We start from the raw sequence: 11,141 nt of genomic DNA, 5'->3' as shown, positions 1-11,141 counted from the left end.
TTTTAAAAAATAAAAGTTATCAATTCACCATGAATCAATAAAAAATTTTGTAACAAGAGTAAAATTTTTAATGTAAAGTGATAAGAAACTTTATATGATTGTTTTTTTTTTTGGTATGTAAACTAAAATAGAAAAAAGAAAACACCATACATATTTCTATTTTATTTTGTAGTTTTTTTTTCTTCTTAAGAAGTGTAATGTTGAATGAATTCTATTATAATTTAATAAAGCTATATATATGAATATATAGATAAATAGTGCAAAATATATTCTATTTAATTTTAATATTTTTTATTTTTTACTTTTTTATTCCTTTGTTAAACTGAAATTTTATTTTTAAGTTTTTCACTTTTGCAAAGTATGATTTTATAATCTTAAATTTTTCTTAATTTATCACATTCTACTAATATTAACTTAAATTGGGAAATGGTCACTAAAACCTGTGCAAGCTTAGGACTTACAGATAAAACTATCAAGGTGGTAGCCATGATGGTTTTTGAAATACAAGTAATCAAAAGCACTTAATCCAAAGTAGCCTAAAGTATCACCAACACAGGTATTTCTATGTGGCCATAAATATTTAAACATAAAGGGATCTTAGTATTCTCTGAAGGGTTTTCCCTTATTGAATTATCTCAGAGGAGAATTGAAATCCCCACCAATAATAATTAGTTTATTTTCTTCTTCAATAGGATCAATCATATCCACTAATTCTTAAGATTACTTTTCTCTTGTTATCATGGCATCTATAAAATCTTCAAATCCTGTTCCTGATTCTAAGTGGCTGCTAATGAGAGTTATATTATATGATTCTATTGTAGCTTTAATAGCTACTCTACCACCTGCTCTGCCGCTAAACATACAGCATTGAGTTTTAAACTATTTCTAGATTATGTTGCTCAAAGGTCTATTTGATAATATAGCATTACCAATAGTACATTAATACCCCAATTTAAATAGACTGTTATCTAATTCTAAAAATTCTACAGAGTAAGCCCAATCCATTTTAAAAGCACGAGCAATTTCTTCAGCACCGTTATAAGAACCCCACTAAGGACAATCTCTAGCTACTTCACTAAGAATAATTACATCTGCGTCTCCAAGAGTTTTAAGAGCATCAATTATAGGCTAAATACCTTTTTCATTGGGGCCATCTCCTCCAAAACCGTTTCTGTCAATATTGTATTCAACCACCTTAAGTTAATCAAATGATTTGATTTCGTTTGATTAAAGAGAAGATTCAGGTAGAAAGCTGCCTGTTTAAATTTAGCATTCTATCTATTTATGATCTTCAGAAATAAATGTGCACAAATCTTATATCTTTAAAGTTCTTTTTTCAATTCCTTCTGTGTTATAGTAATAATTTTCCCAAGCCACAGCACAATTTAAGACAACAATCAAAAGAATTGCTACTGAGATATTCTTTCTCATTTTTCTTCACTTCTTTATTATTTAATTATTAACTTAGATTTTGTAAAAATAATTGATTATGATTTTTTAAATAATAATATTTAATACCTAAATATTGAAATAAAGTTTTGTTTCACATAAATATTAAAGCCAATAACGAATTACTATTACTATCAATCAATCAATAAATCAATAATTAAATTTAGGTTCAAAAGATAATTACAAAGTAATTCACGAATCGTAATCATTCTCCTTGAAATTAAAGTAGAAGAAATAACGTTCTATAATCTATTCCACATGATTTTTATTTATTTATTGAATTACTTACATACTTGTTATTTATTTTAAATTACTTTAAATTAAAAGGATTTTAAATATTTTATTATATGCTTTATAAGTATTCACTTAATATAGAAAAAGAGTATATTTATTTTGAGGAATTTAGTTTTCTAAGCCATTTTAGGATATTTTCAAATATTTAGCACCATGAGATAAAAATATAAATCATTCATTCATTTTAACTTGTTTATTTAAAAATATAATAAAATTACATTATTTTAATACCAACTTTAATACAATTAGTTTATTTAAAATAAATTTGCTTTGAATAAAAACATTTTGAATTATCTTTTTTAAATGTTAGTAAAATTGATATTCAAATTTTAATTAAGAAAAGTTGATTTCATAATTTTTTATTTATATTAACATGAAGTGTAAGAGTAGTAAATAAATAAAATAATATTTATGAAATTAATTTATTGAAATATTATTATAACTACCATTATTTCTCATAAATTAAAGTATTTTTTAGTATTTAACTATTATGGTGAAAATTAAAACTACAATTAACACTAAAATTAAATTTTTAATTATTGGGAGTAGTAATAATTAATGAGAAATGACAGGATTGATTTAAATAAAATATAGTTCTTGATTTTAAGTTAAGATTCATTCAATCACTATTTTAAGTAAATTCAAAATAACTTACTAATTTGGTATTGTCTTATATTATATTCTAACTTAGTTTAATTTATCTGACACATCTTATTAGTTTTTTAATATTTTAATTTATTCTTATACTATCGACTTAAGTTATTTTTTAAAATATTCTGCAATTTAAGTATTTTTTTAGCTTGTATAACTATTACTCCAAGAATGAGACTGTAATAATAAATAAGCAGTATATTATGAAAATTAAGTTTATTATTTAAATAATTAGATAAAAAGCTAATCTAAAATCGACGATGGATTAATTTTCATTCTGATTTTATTGCAAATACATATTTGATGAAAGCAAAGATATTACTGATATTATTATTGAGATCTTTTCTAGGTTATTCAAAAATGCAGAAATGAAAGGACTATAGCTTTAAAGAGCAACAAAATATGTAAATTATAGTAAGCATATCATAATTAAAGCTATTTGAGGATACTCTTTAAGGGATAAAGTGAATAAAATTAATAGATATCTGACTAAAAATCTTATAATTTCCCATGAATAAAATTTATGTTTGTATTCATTATACAAAAAACCAAATGTGTACATAACCCTTACTTTTTTCAGTCTTTTTCTTTATTATATTAACCTGATGAAAATTACTAAAGGAAGAGCAATTAAAAATATTATCAATATAATTAAGCTTAGGTTTTATATTTTTTTGAGTTCACCTGAGTTTTCACACTCTAAGCTAAGATCAATCAGAGAATAAGATTTGTCTTTCTCCAGATTAAGACAAAAGAAGCTTGATAGGGTTTTTTCTAGCAAAATAGAGTCAAATACTGTGATAAAAATATAAATAAACGAGAGGAATGCAATTTATAAGCTCTTTCTAAAATACTTTTTGCTTATGAAATATAATATAATAGGACATAGAGCTATTAAGCAACTTAATGAGAGAGGTATTAGAAATGTTAACAAAATATTAGAAAAACCTATACTTTCATTAGGCCAATATTAAGAAATCAAACAATTCAACGAGAAGAAAGGTGAGCTTAACGGGTTATAAAAGAGAAAAGAGAAATTAGAAAAGGTAGAAATGATATCTACTTATGTAAATTAGTTAGAAACCATAAAAACCTAAATATGAAATAGCAAAATTTTGATGTAAGCTGATGAAAGTTGTTGCCTTTATAGGGTTTTTCCAAAAAAGAATATACCCATTTTAGATAGGTAAATCGCATATAATTCGTTTCTCAATCTTTTATGCAAAGACATTATTATGATGATTAAGCTTATAGCAAGGAATACAAGTAGAATGATAATTTTAGCTGTATTTTAGGAGATATCACTGCATTTAGTGCATTAAAAGTATCCTACTTAAGAGTATTAATCTTCCCAAAAAGTTCCCTTAATATCACAATCTAAGCATTGAGCTCCAACATGACCTTAATAGCAAAGCTCATTTCCTACTCCACTTCCTAATTTTTAAAAAATATTAGATAAGATTATAAATAAAATTCTAATTAAAATTTCACACAAAATAAAGTTTTTATTTCATTCATTTTTATTTTAAAAATAAATAGCTAATTGAATAAATTTAGAATATATCAATCAATACCTCCTACACAGCTTTAGGGATTATTTGAGCAAAATAAAATATCTTAAGTGTTTACTGTATAGTTTGATCTCCAATAGTTTTATCTTAATAATGAGTAATTCGAATAACACTCTACAAAATAATCAGTTTGGCAACTCACACATACTCCAGTATAGCTAACCTTCATATTCTCGCAGTATGCGCATATGAATTATTATTTATTTTAGCTGTTTAAATAGACTTTTTCCATACCCTAATCTTTGCATCCATTGTATATCTTGTATTGGCTTGTGTCTAATTCATAATTGTAATCCAAGTTGATTTAATTTAACTTAAATTACTTTGTTTACTTATCATCAAAGGTAATGTTTTTAGCTTACCATAATATATATGGATAATAAATATGTTACAAATTTTCAGGTGTACTTGCTATATAATTATCAGTAGGATCAACAACTAGGTCATATATATTACCAAATTTAGTTAATTAATTATATTGTGAATACCAAACATCATCAACATTAATTGAAATTTTTATTATATACATTATTCCTGGATAGATATATTTATCAACTTATATAAGTTGAATTTAGCCATCTATGTTACTAGTTATCTCTTAGATTGAGTCTAATCTTAAACTTATCATTTCTAAATTATAATTAGCTGCTGCTAAGAAACCAACATTATTTTTAAAATATTTAATATCATAATCACCTGTATTATAATAAGATTAATAAATAGCACCTCCAATTTAACTGCTGCAATTTATAATTTAGCTTTCTTCCTAAAATTATACTGAAATTCCAGAAACTGCTCCACCTAAATATTTGCTTTAGCATTAAGATAAAGTAGTATTCGTGAGCTTTAGAGATTATTATTATATAGAAATTATAGGATTGAAGAAATTTAGACACCCACCCAAATTAATTGATGAGCCATTTATTATATTAGAATTCTCAATAGTAAATATATATAAGCTCCCATAAAAATTCAAGAATTATAAGTGATTATGATCTGTTTTTAAATTTACTTGAACATATGAGTATTCGTAAATAGTTTCAAAAAAAAAATTAGTTACATCTACATAAATGATAGCACTCTATTGATTATAAGTTTTGACATTTTATAATTCAAAATTTAAAATCGTCATCCCATGAACTTAGCTTAAATAAAATAGCGATTCTTGCTTGAAACTGAATTTATTCAGATAAAACTTGTAGAAATGGAGATTTAATAAATTATTAAATGTGAATAAATAATCATTAAATTCTACTTCCTCCTCTACAGTTAAATCTTCAATTCTAACATAATTACAATTCTATAAATTAATTAAGCTTCTTGTAAAATTATTAAAAGGTTAGATCTCCAGGCTATATATACTTAATTAAAAAACATTTCCATCAAATAGGGTTCCAGTTACTAAATTATTTTTTATAAATATGATTTTTGTAATTTTCAGATCAAGCACATTTTATAATTTAAAAAAAATGTTGTTATTGTTATAATTGTTTAACATAGAGTTTCCAAATCCTTCAAATGTTAATTAATCAATCCAAATACTATTTATCTTTTGAATTTGAATTTAAATGTGATACTGACTGTCAATCTACTATGAAAAAATATTTTTTATTTTAAGAGAAGTTGACATTTACTCTGTTTAAAATTAAATTACTCCTAAATTTGAAAACTAAATATCTTAAGATTTGAAGGCTATTGTGCCTATATTTATATCAGATGGATTTTAAGATTAACTATTTTCAATTTAGATAGTTGCAAACCATATTGACGATTTATTAATTCCTTCAAAGATGCTATTAATTTCTACATTAATCTAATTGATATTTATTTGGTTTTCAGATAAATAATAGCAAAATGAATAACCTAAAAAGACTGATTATTTTTCATATTAACTATTTTAAATTATGCTAAGCTAATCTATATTTAACTAATTACTTCCATAAAAATTAAGACTAATTGAATAAATATTTAAAAATAAAATTTCTTTGAAATACAAATTCTATGAATTTATTAGAAATTAATAATGATTATCCAAGCCTTCTTACTCTGAATAAACTAAAAAACATCCTATCTATGTTACTTATACTTAATAAAAATATATTAAGTTAAGCAAATCCTCATTCTTTCTACTAAATTCTGCTGTAAAATTTTGTATTTATAAATTATTTATGTTTCTTAATTGAATTAAACTGCCAAAATATTTTTCCATTTTTAAATTGCTTAGGTATACTTTATTTAATTTTACTTGATTACAATTTTCAAAGATTATTTTAGAAGTAGTTTAGAAATTTACTAAATTTAAGTCTAACTCAATTGTAAGTTTATTTTGCAAAATGATATTATTATCTACGCATTCATAATCAATATTTTACTATTGCAATTACTAAGTAGTTTAACTATCGCAAAAGCTATTTTTATTATTAGCTGGTATTTAATCTTGTAGCTAAGCCTAACTAACTGAAATGAAAAGCAACAAATACATTGTTTATAAGATTAAGCGCTCTTATTTTTAACTCATTTATTTTTTTGAAAACCTTCTTTTAAAACTTTCTTGTTGTCTGCTTTCTAATTAACTATTTTTTTCTAAAGTATAAAAATATCATTAAAAAAACACTTGAAAATAATCAATTATTGTTGTTATTAATTAATTTCCCTAATCTCTCATCAAATGTTTGATCAAAAATAAAAGAAATTTGTTCTAATCAGATTCACTTTGCATTATTTTCAAGACATTTTCAATAAATTTAATATTAAAAATCATATTTGAACTTAAAATAAGAATTAATTAAAAAAAATATTTTAAATCTTATAAAAAAGTGATTTTAATTTTGTTGTTTGTATTTCAAAAATATTTATTGTAAGCTATAAATTATTTTAAGGCAGTAGAAATAAAACATTTTTTAATAAATCTCAAACAAATTAAATAAAAAAAAAATTAAAAAAAAAAATTTTTATTAAGATGAATTTAAAGTTAAAAATTTTTTTTGGAGTTTTAAGCTAAACTAAAACATTTATTTTGTAAATAAAAAATTTAAATACAATTAATTTATTCATATTTTCCAAGGAATTAATTTAGAATTTTTGCATCTAACTCCATCCATATCATGGAAACTTTCTGATCTTTTTGAGCTAGTTAAAAATAGACCTAAGATATAATGAGAAACAATAATTATTTTTTTATCTTTAGGAACTGTTTTTTGATATTCTTCAATATACTTTCTAGCTTATTAAGCACGGATCCATAAATGATCATGTGTTTCAATATAACTTGGATATAAACTATCTAATTCTTATAAATAAATTTCTGATAATTTATCTTGATCGTGAATATCTTTTATTTTTTCTTGCATACGAGACATAGTATCTTAACATGCAATCTATTCAATTTGCCAAGCAGGTTTCTAACTGAATTTTTAACCTAGAGAAAAATCAAAATTATTGAATTAATTTTTTCTAATATCAGAGAAAGCTAGAGGAGCAAAGGAGCAGCTGAAGCAGAGTCCTTCAGATAATTCAGGTAAAACTATATACTTTATTAAATGCTTTTGTGGATGATTAGCAAAAAGTAAATCTGCTGTTTGCAAAGTTCTGAACAATGGTGAAATAAAAACAGTGTGAACATCTAAATCATTAACATATTTTTAAGAATTCTTAGCCTATTCTATACCTATAGGATGAAGAGGTGTATCGATGTCATTAACATTTAATCTGATTGATCTACATTCTTCAGTATGGATATTTTTTTAGTCATGCTATCTATGATATGTATCTATAGAATAATTATATTCTGAAAAACCATGGCGTATCAATAAAATTTGTGATTCCTTATATCCTTCATCTGGTGGATTCTCTAATTATTAATTGCATAACTTAGCTATTTCTTCTAATGATTATTGTGCTTCGTCAATTGTTTTTTATTATATTTAATCCATTTAGTTTTTAGATATTTTTAAATTTAGATGTTATTTATACTTTAATAATTAAATTAAGATAAATTGTGTTATTATTATCTATTTAATAAGATAAATTATAAACCTTAATGTAGTTAAACAACTTTTTGTATATTGAATTCTGATGATATAAATTCAAAAAGCTTAACTATTAGGAGTAGACAAGGATAAGTAAAATTAAAGGAGATGATCTAAATAATAATAGTAGACATATCAAGAGATTCTCTTCTCTAAATAAATAGAACCAAAATAATTAATCCTTTCCATTGTTTTGATATTAAATTAAAATTAAAAATAAAAGAGCAAAGTATAAATTTATTAATTTAATCTAGAAGTTAAAATATAACAAAAAACATATTCTAATTTATTTTTAAAAATGCTATTTTATTTAAATTGAAATGAAGTGTTTTAAACAATATAAAGTTTATTTTGAATGATATTTATAATACATTTTAAATAAATTAAGTCTATTTTAATATCAATGAAGGCATTTAGGGGTAGATAAATCTATTTAAAAAATATCTCCCTGAGAGTTCAATACAAACAACTGATTTATCTTTTAATAGAAAACTGCTTTTTTGATATAATAATTATTTTTCCATAGGTGTGTTTCATATTCCAACTCAAAATTGTCAAGCACGTAAAAAAATTAAATGAAAGAATTCTCATAAAGGATAAAGAGGTAGAGATTATCTATTGTGAACTGAACTAGAGATACCTACTACTTATTTCTGAATGGTAATTCTGTAATTTAACTTGTTTGTTAATTGGAAATGATCATTTGCCTTTCAGTCAGATAAACGCTTTTCTGAAAGAATTCGGAATAAGCAAAATCTTTAATTTAGTTTGACTCAAAAATATTTGCATTAGTATAATGAATATGATCTATCTATTAGTTGTTATAAAAACAAAATATACTTTTTTTTACATTTTCTATAGCCATTTATTCATGACTGTTTTCATCTGAAATATCTTATTCGTTGCAGCACTCTAACATGAAAAATTCTTGCTTATTTTAGAATTAGTAGATTTGATTCCATTCTACAGGTTCTAACAAATAAATTGTATCTTTCGTCTTTAAAGCAACATATTCTAATTATTCTTCTGATTCTATTTGATTACTAATGGGATCTGATTCTATATTATTTATTGATTAAGCTTTTATGTAATCTATATCTAAAAAAATTTCTGTGTTTTAACTTAATTCAATATCGTGAGCATATTCATTATCAAAAACAGAATGAAAAGGTTTTATATAGTATATTTTGGCTGTATTATCTACACATAAAAGAGTTATCAAGCTGTCATTTAATTAACTAATAGATGCATCCTTTATTTTTATTTTGCTATATATGGTATTTTGAATTTTAAATTCTTGAGTAGAAGCATCTATATTGATAATTTAACATTAAAACTCTTTAATAATTAAAAGTTTGTTTTTTATAAGCTTGATTCCTATAGATTTCGCCATAGATACTGTAGGTAAAAATCTTTTTATATTTAAAGGAAAGTTTGTAGTAAGACTTAATCTTTTTTAATCTTCAAGAGCTTAAAGCTATGAAGGTTAGCAAATTAAAAACAGAGATCTTAGGTGATTAAGATTTAGGTATAGCTCTTTTATTGCAAACTTATAAAAAGATATTATATCAGCAGTTGTATATTACTCCATCTAAGTTTGTTTGCTTTGATTTTAATTAAAATTGTCATCAATAACATAGACATTCTTCATAAATATCTAGGTGCAGTGAATATTTTACAGAGAATTATTAATAATCTGATTTAATTGCTCTTAGCTCACCTATCTTTTTTCATAATATAACTCAATAATTTTGATCAAATTATCCCACTCAAAGTGCTATCTATAGTATAAATGGATATCCTCAATTATTGAATTTATTTTTAAAGTAAAATTTTATATTTTAGATGTAGCAGTTTAGAAATACTCTTAAAATTATACTTGCTACTCTTCAATCTGTGATGCTTGATTTGAACTAGGTATTTTTAGCTTTTATACCATCTCTTTGAGTTTCAAAATAATATTTTAGCAGTTTATTTTTAGTGGTTTAAACAGAGTTTGTATTTGTGGGCGTGTAAAAAATAGCAAAAAAAATACATCACTCATGTCTTCAATCAAAAATTTTTTTATTTCAAAAGTACTCAATAAGTGATTTTTATCATGGTTCTATGGCTCATTACAAACCTTACATAAAAGTCTGTTTGTGCATTTTTTATCTCTTTAAGATTTAGATATATGCAAACAAATGAATTCAATTGCTAAATTATGTTTTGTACAAATGCTATTCATTCAATCTAGATTTATTATTTTGTTAATTTATTTATTTATTATCAGATATTTTTGATATCTAATTATTGACTATTTAATAAATCTTAGCTAACTTCTACTGAAATTTTCGGCTAATTTTTAGAAATATTTGAGTAAAATACAAATTAATAGAATTTTTTGTAGCTTGCTAAATATCTAACTTAGCAAAAATTAGTCATTCTAAAATCAAATAATATTTTTTTTTTTTTAAAGAAAATTAAAATATAGGAAAACTGTTAACTTTACTAAATGTCTAATAATACATTTTTTAAACTATTGCTAAAATAATTTTAAATTAAATTAATTTCTTATTTTAACAGAATTTGATTTGGATTTTTAAAATTTATGATATCGCCATAAGCAAAAAATAAATAGAGAAAATCAATTTTTGATATCTTTTATCATCTAAGCCTTATGGTTCTAAAAAAATAAATGTTAAAAATACATAATTGCAAGACTATTTTGATGATATTGATGACACTATTAAAACGCTGAATATAATTCAATTTATAGCAAAAATAGTTTGATATAATTTTCAAACAGATGACAAAACAATATATAATTTGAGTAAATAAATAGTTAAATATTATTTATAATTAATATATTTATCTGTTTTAGTTTTTATTTTGTTTTATTATTATTTAAATATTTCTATGTTATTAGTCTAAATCAAAGAATCATTGTACTATTGTATAATTTACAAATGCAACTATTTTTTAGTATTATTTATTGATATTATATTTTATTGCTAAATATTAATAGGTTTATTGTTTCAAAGCACTTGACTTGCAAAATTTTTGGAAATATATTAATTCAAATAATTTAAAAGTAGTCCTATATTTTGATCAATAGATCAATAAGATTTTAATTAAAATTTTTTAGATATTAAGTGTTTAATGCTCA

At 22.7% G+C, this 11,141-nt stretch overlaps 4 protein-coding genes across 4 annotated transcripts; all 4 read right to left on the bottom strand. All coding sequences in view use genetic code 6, as the record gives it.

The window, feature by feature from the left end:
• Nucleotides 1–393: 393 nt before the first annotated feature.
• Nucleotides 394–1,431, bottom strand: TTHERM_00348790 (endonuclease/exonuclease/phosphatase family protein; the record flags this gene model as incomplete). The annotated part of the gene is made up of 1 exon (XM_001023034.3): nt 394–1,431. The coding sequence occupies one exon, from the start codon at nt 1,429–1,431 to the stop codon at nt 394–396; it is 1,038 nt and encodes a 345-aa protein (XP_001023034.1).
• Nucleotides 1,432–1,922: 491 nt separating this feature from the next.
• TTHERM_00348810 (transmembrane protein, putative) lies at nt 1,923–6,483 on the bottom strand (the record flags this gene model as incomplete). Its single annotated transcript, XM_001023036.2, has 3 exons — nt 1,923–1,931; nt 2,399–3,828; nt 3,969–6,483. The coding sequence occupies 3 exons, from the start codon at nt 6,481–6,483 to the stop codon at nt 1,923–1,925; spliced, it is 3,954 nt and encodes a 1,317-aa protein (XP_001023036.2).
• Nucleotides 6,484–7,015: 532 nt separating this feature from the next.
• Nucleotides 7,016–7,897, bottom strand: TTHERM_000348809 (histidine phosphatase family (branch protein 1); the record flags this gene model as incomplete). Its single annotated transcript, XM_012799528.1, has 1 exon — nt 7,016–7,897. The coding sequence occupies one exon, from the start codon at nt 7,895–7,897 to the stop codon at nt 7,016–7,018; it is 882 nt and encodes a 293-aa protein (XP_012654982.1).
• Nucleotides 7,898–8,393: 496 nt separating this feature from the next.
• TTHERM_00348820 (hypothetical protein) lies at nt 8,394–10,220 on the bottom strand (the record flags this gene model as incomplete). The annotated part of the gene is made up of 1 exon (XM_001023037.3): nt 8,394–10,220. The coding sequence occupies one exon, from the start codon at nt 10,218–10,220 to the stop codon at nt 8,394–8,396; it is 1,827 nt and encodes a 608-aa protein (XP_001023037.2).
• Between the last annotated feature and the right edge of the window lie 921 nt (nt 10,221–11,141).

The sequence above is a fragment of the Tetrahymena thermophila genome (genome assembly GCF_000189635.1).
Source record: "Tetrahymena thermophila SB210 genomic scaffold scf_8254460, whole genome shotgun sequence".
In the NCBI taxonomy this organism is placed as follows: Eukaryota; Ciliophora; class Oligohymenophorea; order Hymenostomatida; family Tetrahymenidae; genus Tetrahymena; species Tetrahymena thermophila.
This window is presented reverse-complemented; position numbering and strand designations above follow the sequence as displayed.